Here is a 22,732-nt window from a genome sequence, read left to right on the forward strand (position 1 = left end):
GATCTGAATTAATTAAATATTCTTCTGAAATACTTTGTTCTTTAAATAGTTGAATGTGCTGACAACAAAATCACACAAAAAAAATAAAAAATATGGAAATCAAATTGTTCAACCCATGGAGGTCTGGATTTGGAGTCACCCTCAAAATTAAAGTGGAAAAACACACTACAGGCTGATCCAACTTTGATGAAATGTCCTTAAAACAAGTCAAAATGAGGCTCAGTAGTGTGTGTGGCCTCCGTGCCTGTATGACCTCCCTACAACGCCTGTGCATGCTCCTGATGAGGTGGCGGACGGTCTCCTGAGGAATCTCCTCCCAGACCTGGACTAAAGCATCTGCCAACTCCTGGACAGTCTGTGGTGCAACGTGACGTTGGTGGATGGAGCGAGACGTGATGTCCCAGATGTGCTCAATTGGATTCAGGTCTGGGGAACGGGCGGGCCAGTCCATAGCATCAATGCCTTCGTCTTGCAGGAACTGCTGACACACTCCAGCCACATGAGGTCTAGCATTGTCTTGCATTAGGAGGAACCCAGGGCCAACCGCACCAGCATATGGTCTCACAAGAGGTCTGAGGTAGGGATCGACCGATATTGATTTTTTTAGGGCCGATACCGATAATTTGTGAACTTTCAGGCCGATAGCCGATAATTTATACCGATATTCAGGGAATTTTCATTTTTGAGAAAAAAAAAATATTCCTACACAAATCTGCTGAAAATTAATGTTTATTGTTAATGTGTATTTTTTTGTTTATTGTTAATGTGTATTTTTTTTTATAAATCTTTTTCATTTATACTTAATATTTTTGTGTTGTTTTTTTTTTTTACTAACTTTTAGCCCCCTTAGGGACTAGAACCCTTGTCCTATTCCCCCTGATAGATCTCTATCAGGGTAATTAGGAGTCACACTGTCCCTGCTGCTCTGTGCTTTGTGCACACAGCAGCATGGAGCTTACCATGGCAGCCAGGGCTTCAATAGCGTCCTGGCTGCCATGGTAACCGATCAGAGCCCCAGGATTACACAGCTGGGGCTCCGATCAGAGGAGCAGGGGAGAGGGGACCCTGTGGCCACTGCCACCAATGAGTAATACTGGGTGGGGGGGGGGCGCACTGCGCCACCAATGTTTTTACTATTGGCCGGGATTGGGATGGGTGTGGGGGGCGCACTGCGCCACCAATGATTAATACTGCGGGGCTTGGGGGGGGGGGGGGGGCGCACTGCGCCACCAATGAAGATAAGTCTCTCAATCATTCATATACAGGAGGCGGGAGCTGGCTGCAGAATCACATAGCCGGCTCCCGACCTCTATGAGCGGTAGCTGCGATCCGCGGCACCTGAGGAGTTAACTACCGCGGATCGCAGCTATCGCTCATAGAGGTCGGGAGCCGGCTATGTGATTCTGCAGCCAGCTCCCGCCTCCTGTATATGAATGAATGAAAGGCTTATCTTCATTGGTGGAGCGGTGGCCACAGCCCCTCCCCTCCTCTATGTACTCTCCTCTCATTGGCGGCAGCAGCAGCACAGGGGGAGGGAGACACGGCTTCCTTCTCCCCTGTGCTGCGGAGGGAACGCTGAGAGCAGCGCGTTCTGTGTTCCCAATATGTTATCGGTATATCGGCAAAATGGATGCCGATACCGATAACGTTCAAAATCCTCAATATCGGCCGATAATATCGGCCAAACCGATAATCGGTCGATCCCTAGTCTGAGGATCTCATCTCGGTACCTAATGGCAGTCAGGCTACCTCTGGCGAGCACATGAAGGGCTGTGCGGCCCTCCAAAGAAATGCCACCCCACACCATTACTGACCCAATGCCAAACCGGTCATGCTGGAGGATGTTGCAGGCAGCAGAACGTTCTCCACGGCGTCTCCAGACTCTGTCACGTCTGTCACATGTGCTCAGTGTGAACCTGCTTTCACCTGTGAAGAGCACAGGGCGCCAGTGGCGAATTTGCCAATCTTGGTGTTTTCTGGCAAATGCCAAACGTCCTGCACGGTGTTGGGCTGTAAGCACAACCCCCACCTGTGGACGTCGGGCCCTCATATTACCCTCATGGAGTCTGTTTCTGACCGTTTGAGCAGACACATGCACATTTGTGGCCTGCTGGAGGTCATTTTGCAGGGCTCTGGCAGTGCTCCTCCTGTTCCTCCTTGCACAAAGGCGGAGATAGCGGTCCTTCTGCTGGGTTGTTGGCCTCCTCCACGTCTCCTGATGTACTGGCCTGTCTCCTGGTAGTGCCTCCATGCTCTGGACACTACGCTGACAGACACAGCAAACCACCTTGCCACAGCTCGCATTGATGTGCCATCCTGGATAAGCTGCACTACCTGAGCCACTTGTGTGGGTTGTAGACTCCGTCTCATGCTACCACTAGAGTGAAAGCACCGCCAGCATTCAAAAGTGACCAAAACATCAGCCAGGAAGCATTACCACTCCAGAACCACTCCTTTATTGGGGGTGTCTTGCTAATTGCCTATAATTTCCACCTGTTGTCTATCCTATTTGCACAACAGCATGTGAAATTGATTGTCACTCAGTGTTGCTTCCTAAGTGGACAGTTTGATTTCACAGAAGTGTGATTGACTTGGAGTTACATTGTGTTGTTTAAGTGTTTCCTTTATTTTTTTGAGCAGTGTATTTCCACTCATATTCCTATGTAGAGACATGCATGTCTCTAGGCTTCCTGTTGTGAGTGGAGACTCTGTGTCTCTGTGTATTTTTGTGGGACAGAGTGATTTGGGTGTTTGAGAAAATGTACATGCCTAAAGGTGGATTTAGATGCCTGGATAATGGGGCAGATGATTGGAAATGAACATTCCTGAGATCGCTCATTCCTGACAATCTGCCCGTGTAAAGGTGTTGTGATCACCCGATGAACGAGCAAAACGCTCATTCCTCGGGCGCGTGTAGATGCGCCTTAACCCACCAGTTCAAAAAACCCAGTATTACCACCAATGGGGTTGGCATCTGATGGGCAGATGCTAGTTGAATCACAAAGGAAAATTTGGAGAATGCTTATACACCCACAAAGTATACCAGACCTAGCAGGGCCTCTATTACTATATACATAAGCCTGGCTGAGCACAATAGGGCATCACTTCCTGGCAATATGCAATAGATATAAGTTAGATAAAATCACATAGCATATAATGTATGACACAAGACAGGACGTCTACTTATCGCAATGACCATCTTTATGTATGGATGGAAAAGGAAGAGGCGTGGAAGCCACAGAAGACCATCCCAACCTTGAAGCACCGGCGGGCGGTGGCAGAATCATGCTGTGGGAGTGCTTAGCTACAGGACTGACCCGTGTACTTCACAAATCAGATGGAAGGAAAATTATTTGGATATATTAAAGCAACATCACATGACCCCAACGAGGAGGTTTAGGCTGGATCTTACAAATGGACAATGACCCCAAACATGCTTCCAAAGTTGTGGCTTTAAAGACAACATAGTAAAGGTATTGGAGAGGACATCACAAAGTCCTGCTCTCAAACCCATAGAAAATTAATGGGCTTAACTGAAAATGTGTGTGCCAGCAAGGAGGCCTACAAACCTGACTCGGTTACACCAGTTTTGGGAAGGGGTATGGGCCAAAATTCCAGCAACTTACTGTGAGAAGCTTGTGGAAGGCTACCTAATTTTTTTTGACTCCAGACAAATGCTACCACGTGTTTGTAAACTTCTGAGCCGCAAGGAAATTGATAAAGGAAATTAAACCTTAAAGGGAACCTGTCACCTGGAAAAGACAATTTACACTAATCACAGTACCTTAAAGTATCTCTGATAGTGTGCCCAAAGATCTAATCATATCTTCTTTCTGCGTTGTGCTGTCTCATAAAATCAACTCATAAAATCACCGTGGGCAGCACGGTGGCTCAGTGGTTAGCACTGTTGCCTTGCAGCGCTGGGGTCCTGGGTTCGACTCTGACCAAGGACAACATCTGCTTGGAGTTTGTATGTTCTCCCTGTGTTTGCGTGGGTTTACTCCGGGTACTCCGGTTTCCTCCCACAATCCAAAGACATACATAGGGACCTTAGATTGTGAGCCCCATTGGGGACAGTTGGATGATGATGTCTGTAAAGCGCTGCGGAATATAGTAGCGCTATATAAAATGCATAAAATAAATAAACTTATAAAACAGTATTTGGCACCTTTTTGAAGTCGTAGTGAAGTCACGGGGGCAGCGGCCTCCTTGACTCAATCGTCGGATAAGCCCGCCCCATGCCGCTTCTCCGCATATTGATGATCATTTTTCCCTGTAGCCATGACCGCGCTCTTCTCGCGCATGTGTCGTGCGTGTCCTGCCACAGCATGATCCTGGCGACGGCTCCCTCCCTCCCTGGCATCATCTTGTTCACTGCGCCTGCGCCGTTCCTATACAGCGCGCTCGCGCCCATCGCTTCTCCCCTGCGGCGTGAGCGCGATCACTGTTTGCTTGCACTGCAGCACAGGCGCAGTGAACATGCAGCTGCCAGGGAGGGAGCCGTAGCCGGGATCGCGCTCGGCAGGACCCGCACGGCACATGCGCGAGAAGAGCACGGTCACGGCTACAGGGAAAAATGTCCATCAATATGCCGAGGAGCGGCATAGGGGCGGGCTTATCCGACGCTTAAGTCAAGGAGGCCGCTGCCCCCGTGACTTCAGCACGACTTCAAAAAGGTGCCAAACACCTTTTTATGAGATTTTATGAGACAGCACAACGCAGAAAGAAGATATGAATACATCTTTGGGCACACTATGAGAGATACTTTAAGGTACTGTGATTAGTGTAAATTTTCTTTTCCAGGTGACAGGTTCCCTTTAAATAAATCATTGTCTCTAGTATTATTCTGATATTTCACATTCCTGAAATATAGTAGTGAACCTAAGAGTGGGAATGTGTACAAGAATTAAAGGGGCATTCTGGTTGCAGCAAGTTATTGCTTATCCACAGATATGGGGTTAACTAATAGGTTGGTGGACCCCCACTGATCATGAAAACGGGGAACCACTACCCCACGGGCTCTCCCTGAAATTAACAGAGCAAACTTTCACACATGTGACTGTCTTTGGAGAACTCCCTTAGAGATGAATGGGAGCGTCAGTGTACACACTCAACTTGCTGCTCACTTAATTTTGGGAGCCCTGTTCTCTTAGGGTCCATTCACACATCCTTGTGTGTTTTGCGGATCCGCAAATAACGGACAGCGGCAATGTGCGTTACGCATTTTGCGGACCGCACATTGCAGGCACTAATAGAATATGCCTATTCTTGTCCGCAATTGCGGACAAGAATAGGACATGTTCTATTTTTTTCGGGAACGGAATTGCGGACCCGTAAGTGCGGGTCCGCAATTCCGTATCCGGGTCGCACATTGTGCTGCTCCATAGAAATGAATGGGTCCGCAATTCCGTTCCGCAAAATGTGGAACGAAATTGCGGACGTGTGAATGGACCCTTAATCTGAGGAGGTCCCTGCGGTAAAACCCTCACAGGTCTAATAGTTATGCCCTATCCTATGGATAGGGGATAGCTTACTACAACTGGAATACCTCTGTAAATGTCAGGAATAGAGAAAACGGAGTTTTAAATGGAACCTGTCAGGAGAAGCTGAGCATATTGATATATAGTTTTATGGGAAAAGATTCAGTAAAACTTGTAATTTATACTGTGGTGATGTGTACAGTATAAGTGCTGGGAGGCGTGTATATCCCACCCATATACCTCAGCTGGGTGAGATAACTGAAATCCAGAAAGCTGCAGTGGTTTCAGCAAAGCGTAGTTTGCTGAGACAGTTTTGTCTAGATGTTGTTCTGGGCTAGATTTCACGTGGACTGGGGGATAGGTTTGGTAGTGGGATCTGCCAGTCCACACCCTTCCACTACATGTATTGTCTTTTGCCAGAGGTGATCGCAGGTGAGGCCTGCTGCTGTAATCACAGAGGGATAAAACAACCCTCTGTGTATGACTTGGAAGAAGAAAGGCTGAGGAAGCCTGAGAGGCTTTGTGTGGTCTCAGCCAGGAGGGCTGGGGGTCCACGAGGCTTTGTAAAGCCTGAAGTTTGGGGGGGCCCAGCGACTCCTACAGAAAGGGGGTCGCATGGTCAGAGTCGGGAGGAATTCTGGACCATCTCCTCCTCAGGTTGCTGGTGTGGTGACAGCCTGGAGGCTGCTGGACCGTATATGGCTGAGGAAGCCGGATCTAATCCCGTGTGTGAACGGTGCTCTATAGGTGAGGAATAGACAACACGTGTATTAGGTAGAGCCGAGGCGGGCAGGTGTTTATTTTCCATGTTTGTGTGTGATGGTGCTGAAGTGCTGAAATAAAGCACCTTTTGGACTTGAACCCTGTTGTCGGAGAAGAAGTCTGTGATTGCGACCCCATGAGAGAGAGCGATCCCTTAGGGCTGTTTCACACGAGCGAGTCCATTGCGGGAATCACGCTCCATGTGTGAGTGTGATCCTCTGCTCTGGACTTGCAGGAGCGCACGGCATGATCATGATTTATAATGCTATGTGCCTCTGCTTGACCTTATTTCTACAGAATCATACTGACAGCTTTATGTCACTATGATTCTGTGGGGAAAAGGCCATGCAGAGACACATAGCATTATAAATCATGATAATGCCGTGCGCTCCTGCAAGTCCAGAGCAGAGGATCACACTCACACATGGAGCGTGATTCCCGCAATGGACTCGCTCGTGTGAAACAGCCCTTACAATACATTTAAATTCCTGCTCATTCTTGTCTTTGTAGTTAGAGAGGCGGTCCTATCAGTGATTGACAGCTATCTCTAAACACTGTCATAGAGCTGCCAATCACTGATAGGACCGCCTCCTGGACTTCAAAGTCTAGAATTAGCAGGAATTTAAATTGATAAAATACAAGTTTTACTGAGACTTTTCCCATAATACTGTATATCAATCTGCTCAGTTCCTCCTACTCTATAACACGCTGCCTGCAAATATTTTTGCATTTTCATGGTGACCTTTATGGTGACTTTTAATGAGTGTGGCTAAGGTATGTGTAAACCTATGACTTCAACTGTATATCATTCAGGGCAAAACCTATTTTCCATATTCCCCAGTCACTTTAAGCATATGTTCCCACGGAATGGGTTTGGCAGCAGAAAAATCCAGTTCTTATCTGTCCCTTGGTAGCGTTTTCTAATGGAGAATACCTGCATATTTGCAACTACTTTTCCATGAAGTTGAGCATCCGCTCTGTTATAAGTAGTTGGAACCCCACAAATCTGACTTCTGTTGCACTTCTACCCTCTATGGTCTGAAAATGAGGACTCCTAAACCCTTACTGTATTAATTCATGCATTTTTATCTTTAAAAGCAGCTTTGGCTTTTGAAGGGTGTAATGATTCTCACTATGGAGATTGATCCATCTGCAAAGAGTCTTCGAGGGGTTGTCACCCATCCACATGATGGGTGATAAGTGTCTATTTAGTCGAGGTTTGACTGCTGTGCCCTCCACCCATGGGAGTCCACATCTTGGAGCGGTAGTTACGCATGCATACAGCTGCTCCATTCAAAGTCTGTGGGAGGGCCAGAGACTGGAGAGTACATCGCTTTACCAGGAGTCGGACCCCTGCCGATCTGACATTGATGACCGATTCTGAGAATAGGCCATCAATATAAAAAGCTTTTGGAGAACCCCTTTAAGTTATCCTTCCAGATCCCCTCGCTGTTCCAGTAGTACCTATTAGTGTATGGGAGCTAAGGAAACAACACAGCAAGCCATGCTATTTCCCTAACCTCAGAAACCACTTGGCTTACTACTCCGTTTCTGTAACGCCCAAGCACTGTAATAGGAGATATGAAACCCCTCCACTCCAATGTTTCCCGGCCATTGCGCCTTAGTAATGGTGAGATGAGACAACCCCTTTAAGGCACTGCTCTATGGGAAAAAGTATACAAAGATGCTCTAAACCAAAAAGGAATAAAAGGCTCTCTAGTGATACCTCTAGGTAGTTCTCTCAGTAAGTATTTCCAGTCCAGGGCTCCTTGTACCCTGATCACAGGTTCCCCAGAATACAGCAACAAGACCTGTTTTACCAGTAGGTAGGCAATCTGGTTTCACCTTGCCCAATGAGGCTTTGCAAAGCCCTAGCCTGGCTAACCAGATTATAACAGTGGACAAGAATCATGGAAGCTTCACACCAAGCTTTTTAGAAGCGGGGTTGACGTTAGGTAGGGGGTTCCCCAGGAGTGGAAACATTTTTTTTATGTGATGCCAGAGTCAAAACATGACTAGGGAAATGATCAGCTAAGCCGGATCCCCGACTGTAGGTGGGAGAGTATTCGTCCTTCTGGACAGCTTGAGAGTAACAAAGTTAAGAAACAGACATCATTGTCCATTTTTGGACTTGATTACTCGAAGCTGTCCACTTGTAGCCTCTGAACAGCCATAGACCTCTTGAGTTTCATATCACTGACTTCTGTCTCTGTCTGCAGGTGCTACATGAAACCTTTCCCCAACATACCTTTCTTATGAACGGCCTCATTCAGGGTGTGAAGGTAAGAGGACCTCTTCATGTACATGCTTAAAGGGCTTGTCTAGCAGTATTATTTTTTACTTATATATAGTATATATGACTCAAAGGTAAATAAAAAAAAAAAAAAAAAGCCATACTGTTTTGAGTATGCTGCTGTGGTCCTGATCAACAGGTCTGTGGGTATAGCGGTGACCACCTCAGACTGACTAATGCTTCTGTTATATTTCCAACCCACTATGGTCCATAAATGAAAGGCAACTTTTAATGTTATCTGTTGTCTGCCTAAATGAAGTAGTGGAAGTCATGACTTCATGGCATTTGATAGCGCGGTGTATGTCTCTAGGGAATCCTTAGTGGGCATGCATTAATTCTGACAAGCTAGCACTCACATGTGAAGATGAGGTATTTGTGAATAATAAGGAAAGATACTCTTACTGGGCTGACGTCTTAGGCTACTTTCACACTAGCGTTCGGGGCTCCGCTTGTGAGTTCCGTTTGAAGGGGCTCACAAGCGGCCCCGAATGGATCCGTAGAGCCCTAATGCATTCTGAGTGGACGCGGATCCGCTCAGAATGCATCAGTCTGGCTCCGTTTGTCCTCCGCTCCGCTCAGCAGGCGGACACCTGAACGCAGCTTGCAGCGTTCAGGTGTCCGCCTGGCCGTGCGGAGGCAAACGGATCCGTCCAGACTTACAATGTAAGTCAATGGGGACGGATCCGTTTGAAGTTGACACAGTATGGCTCAATTTTCAAACGGATCCGTCCCCCATTGACTTTCAATGTAAAGTCAAAACGGATCCGTTTGCATTATCATGAACAAAAAAAAAAAAAAAAAATATATATATATATATTTTTTTTTTTTGTTCATGGTAATGCAAACTGATCCGTTCTGAACGGATCTAAGCGTTTGCATTATAGGTGCGGATCCGTCTGGGCACATACCAGACGGATCCGACCTAAACGCAGGTGTGAAAGTAGCCTTAGGTATGTCTGTTGGTATGCTACATTGCATTCGATGTTAGATACTTAGATTCAATAGGTGGCAACAGTGTGCAGCCCAAAAAGCTGTGGTTAGACCCTTTGTACAATACCATGAGGGTGTCTATTAGTAAGTCCTTTCAAACATACCAGACTGTTCTTTAACCTGTGTCTGTATATCTTACATGCTCCGTGTACGGCTCCGGGAAAGCTGTCTAACTAGAACCAGTCACCAAACAGGTTACTTATGTCCCTATGTCATTTTAGAATTTTGTGTACCTTTCACAATAATTTTAGCTTGCTGTTGTTGTGTTTTGTGTATTACTTATCCTGTACCCATCAGGGGATGCTTAGAGGAGTGAGCTCAGTGTGCTGCATTTGTTTTAGTACAGGTCATAACCCAGGATAGCTACACAGTAAATGAGGCTGTGGGGGAGATTTATCAAAAGTGGTGCTGAGGAAAACGGACTTAATTGCCCATAAACACTAATGAGATTCCACGTTATTAGTGGAAGATGTATAGATGAATCTGATTGGTTGCTATGGGCAACTAAGTCAATTTTCCTTTGCACCAGTTTTGATTAAATCTCCCCCTGTGTGTTTACAAGGGTTCTTAAAGGGGTTGTCCAGGTTCAGAGCTGAACCTGGACATATCCCCTTCTTCACCCAGGCAGCCTCTCTGAGGGGAGCATTTTATGCCCCGATGCTCTCCCTTGCCCTGCGCTGCACCCGGACAACCCCTTTAACTGTTTATGCAAATTACTGTATATCTCTCTACATGTAAACTAGATTTAAATATGAATTGATATTTCTAAATTCTTAGCCCTAATATAAAGGGGAATTCCAGTTAGAGTAAGTTATCCCCTATCCACAGATCAGGAAGGGGGTAACTGCTAGATCAGGGAGGGCGTGCTGGGACCCTCATCGGCAACACAGTGCCCCATATGGAGTGGCAGTTTGAGCATGCGAACCCCACACCATTTATCTCTGTGGGACTGCAGGATATATCTGAGTACAGTGCTTGGCTGTCTCTGACAGTCCCATAGACTTTCAATGGAGTGGTGGTGTGAATTCTCAATTACTGCTCAATTCAAATGGGGGACTTAGTACCCCTGTTCTTGTGTTTGTTACAGGTCCCCGTTGTCAGACCTCTGTTAATCTAACAGTTATCACCAGTCCAAAACTTGTTCTAACCAGAATACCCCTTAAACACTTGTTAAACCAAGCAATTTTATATTTTTTAAGCTTTTATTTTTTGTTCTTTGTTCGTTCACTTTTTGCTCATCTCTAAAATGTGCTTTTTATTGCAACTGCAGTAATAAAGCTGCGTAATCTTCTCCACCTACTCTTTATTTTGTTTACTGGAAAACGTATGTAAGATTTCTCGACGTCTTCCTACTTTTCATCATTTGGCAGATTTTTCATTTTCTTAGTCAGTCCTGGATGTGTATGGATGAAGATGTAGTGCAGACATATAAATCACTTCCATCAGTTATCGCATCAAATGCCCAGCATAAACCCATTTCCATTTTTTGGGTGTCTTAGCTGACCATGTGCCCATTCTAATTACCCTCTTATCCCTCACCTCTTTAGCTCGTTATTCCTTTAGGTTAACCCTTTCATGCCTAATTATATTTCTTTTGTTTTTTCCTTCCCCTCCTTCCAAGAGCCATCATTTATTTATTTATTTATTTATTCAATTTTCTTTTGGCATATGAGAGATTATATTTTTTTTTTCAGTTGCAAGTTGTATTTTTTTTAATGGCACCATTTAATTTACCATAGTTTCTTTTAGAAAACAGGAAACAATTATTTCTGGGTTCAATTAGAAAAAATAAAGTTTTTTTTTTTTTTTTAGCATGTAACTATTAAAAAAATAAAAATAAAAGACCTTTGAAAAAAAGTTTATTTTCTTTGCATTGCAATATTTTGACACCCATAGCTTTTTATATTTCAGTCTACAGACTACCAGCTGTAGTCTTCATTTGGGAGGGTGACCAAAAACAGCATGTCTATTTTTATTTTTTTCCATTTACAATGAAAGGAAAATACTTTTAAAAGTTTGTACTTTTTCAATAGCATTGATACCAGTTACGTTTCATTTTTATTGCTTATTTTCCCCTCGTCCTATAACTGCACCAGCAGAGAGGATCCTCCACCCAGGACAGGAAACTCAGATATTTAAGAAGGAGGGGCCTCTCCATTCCTCAGTGGTTTCCTGTCCTGGAGAGGATTCCTACAGTGTTCGGTGGAGAGTAATTTCTCTCCCTATTCTTGTACTCCGGCTGGGCTGGGGAGCGTGCCGGGTCAGTTCCCTGCGAAGTGCTCCCTGAAGGGGATGTACATGGGGCTCCTGGACGAATCCTTGGCATGGCCAGTTAGGCTGAGGATGCAGGAGAACGTGGAGTGCACCTCCCCGTCCCTGGTATCGCAAGACCGCAGGGATTGCTGCTGGGAGCGAGATCTCGCGATACCTCGTCCCTGGAGAGGAAAATGTGGGAAATTCAAATTTTCATCGCTCTTAAGCCTAGCTGGAGCAGCCTGGGGTATCCTTGCTGTGTTTCTGCGGGTACAAGGCATTTTGTCCTCTGGCAACATGGACGATGGAGAGATGCACAAGGAACCGTCTACCCCTGCATCTGCGGTATGATTTAGAGGGTATGTACGTTCCCCCTTAACATGTGTTTATGGTGGCATATTTCCTTGCAGGATAAGCCCAGGAAAGTGGCGGCTAAGGCAAAGCATAAGGAGGGTGGGCTATGTAATACCAAACTGCCCCTCTCCTATGTTAAACTACTCTGTTGTTCCTGCTTAGGGAATACTATTGCGGGAGAGTACCCTTCAGTGTTGAAATGCATGAAAAAAGTTAATCAGAGAGGAAGTGGGTAATGCCCTGAAGTCTAAAAGGGAAGGCTATAGGAGTAAAGATAAGTCCCCCTTTGCACATGATTGTTCTGACATCTCAAGTTCAGATGAAGATATTTTGGCAGAAAGTGGTGAGCTCCTGTTAAACTCATCGTCGGAAGAGGATAGGGGTGGTAGGCCTTTTCTTTTTCATCCAGAACATGGATCAACTTTTAAGGGCCATCAGGACCGCTATGAATATTGAGGGTCCCAAAGAAGTGAATTCAGTTCAGGATGTAATGTTTGAGGGGTTGGAAGGTATAAAAAAAGATCTTTTTTCATTCACAAAAATGTGACGGCCATGATAACAAATGAATAGAAGAACCCAGATAAACGCAATTTTTTTCCACCATCGGTTAAGCGCAAATACCCCTTTGATGGATACGGATTCAATTCTATGGGATCATGCGCCCAAGATTGTTGTTCCGATTGCTAAAGTGTCACACAGGTAGTCTCTACCATTTGATGATTTAGGGCAGCTTAAAGACGCTATGGACAGGAAAGCTGATAGCTTCCTTGAGACGAACCTGGGAGTCGGCGGGGGCCTCCCTTAAACCTAATATCACTGCTACATGTACTGCTAGAGAGCTCCTTCCATGGGTGACAGAGGATCAAATTAGACATAAAACTCCTAGGGACCAGTTATTGGAGTCCTTCCCCATTATTGCCAAAGCCGCTGATTTAGAGTTCAGCTATTTGGATGTCAGAAGGTGTGTTTTAGCCTACCTAGATGTTTCTAGGGAATGGAGGAAGTCGGGGTCCTAAAAAAAGGGAAGCCCGCTAGTAAAAGTTCCCTAGCTAGGTGGATTAAACAGGTTATTTGTCTAGCTTATGTCTCCCTACAGAAGCCAGTGCCGACGGGTTGGACTGCACACTCCACAAGAGTGGTATCCACCTCCTGGGGGCGGAAAGAACGAACGCATCAATCCAGGATATTTGCAAAGCGGCCACCTGATCTTCTGCCCTTACCTTTTTATAAACATTTATAGGCTGGACCTTTCCTCTGTTTCTGACCTTTCTTTTGGGTCACAAGGTTCTGCAGGCTGTTATTCCACCCTAAGTTCTATCTCTGGGATCTCGCCTGGTGCTGTCATAGGACGAGGGGAAAAATGATTATTACTCTTACCAGTAATTTGGGTCTTGGTTATTGTGCACAGGGTGTGCAGAGAAAAAAAAAAGTGTTTGATTAATTAACCCCTTAAGGACCGGGCCATTTTTTGCAAATCTGACCAGTGTCACTTTAAGTGCTCATAACTTTAAAACGCTTTGACTTATCCAGGCCGTTCTGAGATTGTTTTTTCGTCACATATTGTACTTCATGACACTGGTAAAATGAAGTCAAAAAAATTATTTTTTTTGCACAAAAAAATACCTAATTTACCAAAAATTTGGAAAAATTTGCAAATTTCAAAGTTTCAGTTTCTCTACTTCTGTAATACATAGTAATACCCCAAAAAATTGTGATGACTTTACATTCCCCATATGTCTACTTCATGTTTGAATTGTTTTGGGAATGATATTTTATTTTTTGGGGATGTTACAAGTAGGGATCGACCGATATTGATTTTTTTAGGGCCGATACCGATAATTTGTGAACTTTCAGGCCGATAGCCGATAATTTATACCGATATTCTGGGAATTTTCATTTTTGAGAAAAAAAAAAATTCCTACACAAATCTTCTAAAATTTATTATGTTTATTGTTAATGTGTATTTTTTTATTTTTTTTTTTAGAAATCTTTTTCATTTATACTTAATATTTTTGTGTTTTTTTTTTTTTTTTACTAACTTTTAGCCCCCTTAGGGACTAGAACCCTTGTCCTATTCCCCCTGATAGATCTCTATCAGGGTGAATAGGAGCTCACACTGTCCCTGCTGCTCTGTGCTTTGTGCACACAGCAGCATGGAGCTGAACATGGCAGCCAGGGCTTCAATAGCGTCCTGGCTGCCATGGTAACCGATCGGAGCCCCAGGCTTACACAGCTGGGGCTCCGATCGGAGGAGCAAGGGAGAGGGGATCCTGTGGCCACTGCCACCAATGAGTAATACTGGGTGAGGGGGGGCGCACTGCGCCACCAATGTTTTTACTATTGGCCGGGATTGGGATGGGTGTGGGGAGCGCACTGCGCCACCAATGAAGATAAGTCTCTCAATCATTCATATACAGGAGGCGGGAGCTGGCTGCAGAATCACATAGCCGGCTCCCGACCTCTATGAGCGGTGGCTGCGATCCGCGGCACCTGAGGAGTTAACTACCGCGGATCGCAGCTGCCGTTCATAGAGGTCGGGAGCCGGCTATGTGATTCTGCAGCCAGCTCCCGCCTCCTGTATATGAATGAATGAAAGGCTTATCTTCATTGGTGGAGCGGTGGCCACAGCCCCTCCTCTCCTCTGATTGGCGGCAGCAGCAGCACAGGGGGAGGGAGACACTGCTTCCTTCTCCCCTGTGCTGCGGAGGGAACACAGAGAGCGCTGAGAGCAGCGCGTTCTGTGTTCCCAAAACGTTATCGGTATATCGGCAAAATAGATACCGATAACGTTCAAAATCCTGAATATCGGCCGATAATATCGGCCAAACCGATAATCGGTCGATCCCTAGTTACAAGGCTTAGAAGTTTAGAAGCAAATCTTGAAATTTTTCAGAAATTTACAAAAACTCAATTTTTAGGGACCAGTTCAGGTCTGAAGTCACTTTGCGAGGCTTACATAATAGAAACCACCCAAAAATGACCCCGTCTAAGAAACTACACCCCTCAAGGTATTCAAAACTGATTTTGCATACATTGTTAACCCTTTAGGTGTTGCACAAGAGTTATTGGCACATGGGGAGGAAATTTGAGAATTTCATTTTTTTGTCAAATTTTTCATTTTAACCCATTTTTTCCACTAACAAAGCAAGGGTTAACAGCCAAACAAGATTGTATCTTTATTGCCCTGACTCTGCCGTTTACAGAAACACCCCATATGTGGCCGTAAACTACTGTACGGCCACACAGCGGGGCGTAGAGTGAAAGGTGCGCCGTATGGTTTTTGGAAGGCTGATTTTTATGGACTGGTTTTTTGACACCATGTCCCATTTGAAGCCCCCTGATGCACCCCTAGAGGAGAAACTCCCTAACAGTGACCCCATCTAAGAAACTACACCCCTCAAGGTATTCAAAACTGATTTTACATACGTTGTTAACCTTTTAGGTGTTGCACAAGAGTTATTGGCAAATGGGGATGAAATTTGAGAATTTCATTTTTTTGCCTAATTTTCAATTTTAACCCATTTTTTCCACTAACAAAGCAAGGGTTAACAGCCAAACAAGACTGTATCTTTATTGCCCTGACTCTGCTGTTTACAGAAACACCCCATATGTGTCCGTAAACTACTGTACGGCCACACAGTAGGGCGTAGAGTGAAAGGTGCGCGGTTTGGTTTTTGGAAGGCAGGTTTTGCTGGACTGGTTTTTTAACACCATGTCCCATTTGAAGCCCCCCTGATGCACCCCTAGATTAGAAATTCCATAAAAGTGACCCCATCTAAGAAACTGCACCCCTCAAGCTATTCAAAACTGATTTTACAAACTTTGTTAACCCTTTAGGTATTGCACAAGATTTAATGGAAAATAGAGACACAATTTCAAAATTTCACATTTTTGGCAGATTTTCCATTTTAATATTTTTTTTCCAGTTACAAAGCAAGGGTTAACAGCCAAACAAAACTCATTATTTATGGCCCTTATTCTGTAGTTTACAGAAACACCCCATATGTGGTCGTAAACAGCTGTACGGGCACACGGCAGGGCGCAGAAGGAAAGGAATGCCATACGGTTTTTGGAAGGCAGATTTTGCTGAACTGTTTTTTTGACACCATGTCCCATTTGAAGCCCCCCTGATGCACCCCTAGAGTAGAAACTCCAAAAAAGTGACTCCATTTTAGAAACTACGGGACAGGGTGGCAGTATTGTTGGTACTAGTTTAGGGTACATATGATTTTTGGTTGCTCTATATTACACTTTTTGTGCAGCAAGGTAACAAGAAATAGCTTTTTTGGCACTTTTTTTTTTATTTTGTTATTTACAACATTCATCTGACAGGTTTTATCATGTGGTAATTTTATAGAGCAGGTTGTCACGGACGCGGCGATGCCTAATATGTATACTATTATTTTTTTTATTTATGTAAGTTTTATACAATAACTTCATTTTTAAAACCAAAAAAATGTTTTAGTGTCTCCATAGTCTAAGAGCCATAGTTTTTTCAGTTTTTGGGCGATTATCTTGAGTAGGGTCTCATTTTTTGCGGGATGAGATGACGGTTTGATTGGCACTATTTTGGGGTGCATATTTTTTGATCGCTCGCTATTACAGTTTTTGTGACGTAAGATGGCAAAAAATGGCTTTTTTTACACCGTTTTTGTTTTTATTTTTTTACGGTGGTCACCTGAGGGGTTAGGTCATGTGATATTTTTATAGAGCCGGTCGATACGGACGCGGCGATACCTAATATGTATACTTTTTTTTTATTTATGTAAGTTTTATACAATAACTTCATTTTTGAAACAAAAAAAAATCATGTTTTAGTGTCTCCATAGTCTAAGAGCCATAGTTTTTTCAGTTTTTGGGCGATTATCTTGAGTAGGGTCTCATTTTTTGCGGGATGAGATGACGGTTTGATTGGTACTATTTTGGCGTACATGCAACTTTTTTGATCACTTTTATTACCTTTTTTGGGAAGTAAGGTGGGCAAAATTTCAATTTTCTCATAGTTTTTATTTTTATGGCGTTCACCGTGCGGGGAAAGTAACATGACCGTTTTATAGATCAGGTCGTTACGGACGCGGCGATACCTAATATGTGTAGTGTTTTTTTTTTTTTTTTTTTTTTTTTTTATTCAGTGATAAATGTTTTTTTTTTATCTTAACTTTTTTCACTTTTTTTTTACATTTTTGTGACCCAGACCCACTTGGTTCTTGAAGATCCAGTGGGTCTGATGTCTGTATAATACAGTACAGTACAATATATATTGTTCTGTAATGTATTTTACTTATACTGAACAGATCTATGCTTTTAGCACAGATCTGTTCAGCACCATGGACAGCAGGACGCCTGAGCAGGCGTCCTGTTGCCATGGGAACCTTCCCCGTCTGCTCAGAACTTCGCAGACGGGGAAGGGTAAGCACAGGGCTGAGGGGGGCTCTCTGGGGGCTCTCTCCCTCTCCATCGGGGGGCTGCAAAGGCACAGCAGCCCCCCGATGGAGAGGGAGGGAGCTCCCTGACCGATGACAGTTAACTTTTTCCATACAGCGGTCTGTACGGACCGCGGTATGGAAAAGGTTAAACGGCTGACATCTGCACAGATGTCAGCCGTTTATACCAGGGTGCCAGCAATGTGCTGGCACCCTGGTATACCCACTAGAAGCCAACGATCGTTCATGGGGAGGCGGGCGGGGGATCGCGATCCCGTCTGCCGCACCGCCCGCCTCCCTCAACGCCCCCACCGCCTGCGACACCCCCCCCGCACCACCCGCCGGCATAAAATCGTGCAGGGGTGCAGGGGGGGGGGGGGGGGTGAAAAATATTGATTTTAGCCACTCTAAAGTTTCTGATCCCCGCGCTGCAAAAAGCGCAGCAAACCGCAGGTCTGAATTGACCTGCGGTTTGCTGCGATCGCCGATATGGGGGGGTCAAATGACCCCCCCCCTGCATTGTTACGGGATGCCGGCTAAATGATTTCAGCTGAAATCCCGTTCCGATTAACCCCTGAGGCGCCGGAATACAGATTTTAAGTCAGGACGTACCGGTACGTCCTGGGTCCTTAAGGACTCGGGAAATAGGGCGTTCTGGCGGCGGTCGATTCATTCCTCCTAGACGCATATACGCGTCATCTCGCGAGACGCGAGATTTGAACTGCAGGTAAGCGAGTGGATCTACAGCCTGCCAGCGGCGATCGTTCGCTGGCAGGCTGTAGATGCGTTTTTTTTTTTTTTTTTAAACCCCTAACAGGTATATTAGACGCTGTTTTGATAACAGCGTCTAATATACCTGCTACCTGGTCCTCTGGTGGTCCCTTTTGCTTGGATCGACCACCAGAGGACACGGGCAGCTCTGTAATAAGTAGCACCAAGCACCACACTACACTACACCCCCCTGTCACTTATTAACCCCTGATCACCCCATATAGACTCCCTGATTATCCCCCTGTCATTGATCACCCCCCTGTAAGGCTCCATTCAGACGTCCGTATGTGTTTTACGGATCCACGGATCGGATCCGGGAGTCTATATGGGGTGATGACCCCCCCCGTCATTGATCACCCCCCTGTAAGGCACCATTCAGACATTTTTTTGGCACAAGTTAGCGGAAATAGATTTTTTTTTTTTCTTACAAAGTCTCATATTCCACTAACTTGTGACAAAAAAATAAAATCTCACATGAACTCACCATACTAATCACGGAATCCAAATGCGTAAAATTTTTTAGACATTTATATTCCAGACTGTATAAATACCCCACATGTGATCCCATTTTGGAAAGAAGACACCCCAAGGTATTCGCTGAGGGGCATATTGAGTCCATGAAAGATTGAACTTTTTGTCCCAAGTTAGCGGAAAGGGAGACTTTGTGAGAAAAAAAAAAATAATTTCCGCTAACTTGTGCCAAAAAAAAAAATCTTCTATGAACTCGCCATGCCCCTTATTGAATACCTTGGGGTGTCTTCTTTCCAAAATGCGATCACATGTGGGGTATTTATACTGCCCTGGCATTTTAGGGGCCCTAAAGGGTGCGAAGAAGTCTGGGATCCAAATGTCTAAAAATGCCCTCCTAAAAGGAATTTGGGCCCCTTTGCGCATTTAGGCTGCAAAAAAGTGTCACACATGTGGTATCGCCGTACTCAGGAGAAGTTGGGCAATGTGTTTTGGGGTGTCATTTTACATATACCCATGCTGGTGAGAGAAATATCTCGGTCAAATGCCAACTTTGTATAAAAAAAAATGGGAAAAGTTGTCTTTTAGAGAGATTTCTCTCACCCAGCATGGGTATATGTAAAAAGACACCCCAAAACACATTGCCCAACTTCTCCCGAGTACGGCGATATAACACGTTTTGCAGCCTAGGTGGGCAAAGGGGCCCACATTCCAAAGAGCACCTTTCGGATTTCACAAGGCATTTTTTACACATTTTGATTTCAAACTACTTCTCACGCATTAGGGCCCCTAAAATGCCAGGGCAGTATAACTACCCCACAAGTGACCCCATTTTGGAAAGAAGACACCCCAAGGTATTTCGTGATGGGCATAGTGAGTTCATGGAAGTTTTTATTTTTTGTCACAAGTTAGTGGAATATGAGACTATGTAATGAAAAAAAAAAAAATCATCATTTTCCGCTAACTTGTGACAAAAAATAAAAAGTCCTATGAACGCGCTATGACCATCAGCGAATACCTTAGGGTGTCTTTTTTCCGAAATGGGGTCATTTGTGGGGTGTTTCTACTGTCTGGGCATTGTAGAACCTCAGGAAACATGACAGGTGCTCAGAAAGTCAGAGCTGCTTCAAAAAGCGGAAATTCACATTTTTGCTATAACTTTTACCCAAACATATTTTTTTTTTATCAAAAACATGTAGAACAATAAATTTTGAGAAAAATTTAAATAGAAATGTAGTTTTATTTGAAAAATTTTACAACTGAAAGTGAAAAATGTCATTTTTTGGCAAAAAAATCGTTAAATTTCGATTAATAAAAAAAAAAGTAAAAATGTCAGCAGCAATGAAATACCACCAAATGAAAGCTCTATTAGCGAGAAGAAAAGGAGGTAAAATTCATTTGGGTGGTAAGTTGTATGACCGAGCAATAAACGGTGAAAGTAGTGTAGTGCAGAAGTGTAAAAAGTGGTCTGGTCATTAAGGGTGTTTAAGCTAGGGGAGCTGAGGTGGTTAAAAGCATTTAACTTTTTTTTTTTTTTTTCTTTTTTTTTTTTACACTCCCCATAGGGGACTTGCACATACGGTCTTCAAATCGCTTGTACCATAAACTGCAATAGAATACGATCACAGTCTATTAGATTCTGACAGGCTGTGCCTTGAACAGAACTTTTCAGGCAGCTCGCTATGACAGCACTGAGAGCTTCCAGAAGGCCTCTGGCTCTGTCTCCTGCTATCTAACCCCTCAGATACGGTGGTCACCATTAATGGCTGTATTACACTGCCGGCACTTGCCAGGTACGGAACTCCATACACTTATGCTGCACCAACGATGTACAGTTAGTCAGGTTTCCTTATGCAGTTTTGAAAGCCAAAACCAGGAGGGAATTAAAAAATAAGTAATGTATATTGTCCTTAATACTTTTCCTCATTTTATGATCCATTCCAACAATAATGATTTCTCTTCATCAGCGCATGCTAAGCTAAAACTGAGCGATTACCGGTATGTACACTTCTATATACATACACTGCTCACTTTTTTCCCCCCTTTTTGTCTGCCCTCCTGTTACCCTGAATGCATCTAATACGTTACAGGATTTAACTAGTTAAATGGAGCGAGCCAAAGGAAAGGGCTTGGCACACTGATTATAGTGCTCTAGCTAAGCCCCGTTGAAGGAATTAGTAGATTCAGCTCGTGTAATAAGTTTGAGGATTACATTTTCTTACAGTGGCTGGAACCACTTGCTCTTGCTAGCGTGGCCCTTGTGTTGGAGCAGCAGCTGTGGAGCCACGTGTTCCTCTCCACCCTTTCATTAAACTAGAATCGATCGACAGATGTTGTCACTGGGATCTGTTCCATGTCCTTAAGCGTTACTGATCAGGAGAATGTACTGTATCAGTGATTTTCATGTTCTGTTAGATCATTTTTTTTTGTTCCCATGAGAATATTTGTATGAAGAGCTTTCCTCTTTACATTTAAAGGGGTTTTCTGGGATTATTTAGCTCATGACCCATCCTCAGGTATCTTATTGGTAGGGTCAGACACCCGGGACCCCTGCCGATCAGCTGTTGGAGAAGACAGCGGTGCACACAGTAGCGTTGCGGCCTTTCTTCAGCTTTGCCTAGTCCATCAGCCACATGAACTAGGCACATTGAAGTGATTGGGGCTGAGCTGTGATACCAAGCACAGCCGCTATACAATGTACGGCGCTGTGCTTGGTAAGCTGAGAGATGGCCGCGACTCTACTGCGAGTTTCAGTTCTCAAACAGCTGATCGGCGGGGGTCCGGGTGTTGGACCCCCACCGATCAAATACTAATGACCTGTCAGTACTGGAGTAAGATCGCACCTTGTTTTGTGATAAATCTGGTGTGCACCCAATTAACATGGCTAATAAAAGTGTCAAGAGGGTGTAAAATTACAAAGTCACACATTTCTGCACAAAAATGGGGAGCGCCAAAGTTTGTAACCTTTTTCTGGTGCTGAAAAGAATGATAAATCCCCCTCTTAGGGCCAGTTCACACTACTGATTTTGAAAAACGCGCATGATCTGCATTTTTTATTATTACCGGATTGTGACCATTACATAGAAAAAGGGATCAGCAACCCTCAGCTGTTGTCAAACTACAACTCCCAGAATCTTTTCACTTCTGTGGGACTTACAAGAACAGCCAAGTAAGTGGGCATGTTGGGAGTTGTAGTTTCACAGCAGCTGGCCTGCCGAATTTTGCTGGCCTCTGACCTAGAAGGAACAAACCTCCGTATTAAAGTACAGGTGGAACTCGAAAAATTAGAATATTGTGCAAAGTTCATTTATATCAGTAATGCAACATAAAAGGTGAAACTAACATATGAGATAGACTCATTACATGTAGCAGTGACTTCCACAGCCCAGTCCCACATGCTGCACTAATCAAGTAAGTTATATGATAAGCGGCACTGAATGGTAACTGAAATATTCATATGCGCAAAAAAGAGCCCTAACATGGATGGTGTGAGCTTCATCAGGAGGTTTCTTTAGAGCTAGCAATCCTCCTTTCTACATCACATAACCACAATCCAAAAGGTGAAAACGATATTTCTAGTCTCCTCTCAGTTGGAGTTCCTGAGAGGATGTGATAGGGCGAGTCTCACACCTGTTCACATGGTGCAGTGCTGCACGGCGGCCATTGTTGCTTTTGTGCTGTGTTAGTTGGGCCCAGTGCCAGAGTGGCTTTGCTGGATTGCGGTGGCGCTGTTTGACTACTGGGTCCCGCTGCCCACTGGTACGCTGCTGCGGCGCGGGTGGTTGCTGCGCAAAATTAGGTTCCCATTCAAAGAGGCAACCTTGTCGTGGTGAGTGGGCCTATGCTTTTTGATCAAATTGTATACTAATGCAACATAGGGTTAGGTATACGACAAATTGCGCTGAGAAGCGATGTTAATTATGCCGAGAAGCAGTTAT

At 44.5% G+C, this 22,732-nt stretch overlaps 1 protein-coding gene across 1 annotated transcript in view; it reads left to right on the plus strand.

Annotated features, from left to right (window-relative positions):
* Positions 1 to 22,732, plus strand: part of LOC120989083 (hippocampus abundant transcript 1 protein-like) — a 72,870-nt gene that overhangs the window by 19,241 nt on the left and 30,897 nt on the right. The window contains exon 3 of the mRNA XM_040416964.1: positions 8,462 to 8,524. Within this exon, the coding sequence (XP_040272898.1) occupies positions 8,462 to 8,524 (63 nt within the window). The remainder of the gene's footprint in view (positions 1 to 8,461; positions 8,525 to 22,732) is intronic.

The sequence above is a fragment of the Bufo bufo genome, chromosome 2 (genome assembly GCF_905171765.1).
Source record: "Bufo bufo chromosome 2, aBufBuf1.1, whole genome shotgun sequence".
Lineage (NCBI taxonomy): Eukaryota > Metazoa > Chordata > Amphibia > Anura > Bufonidae > Bufo > Bufo bufo.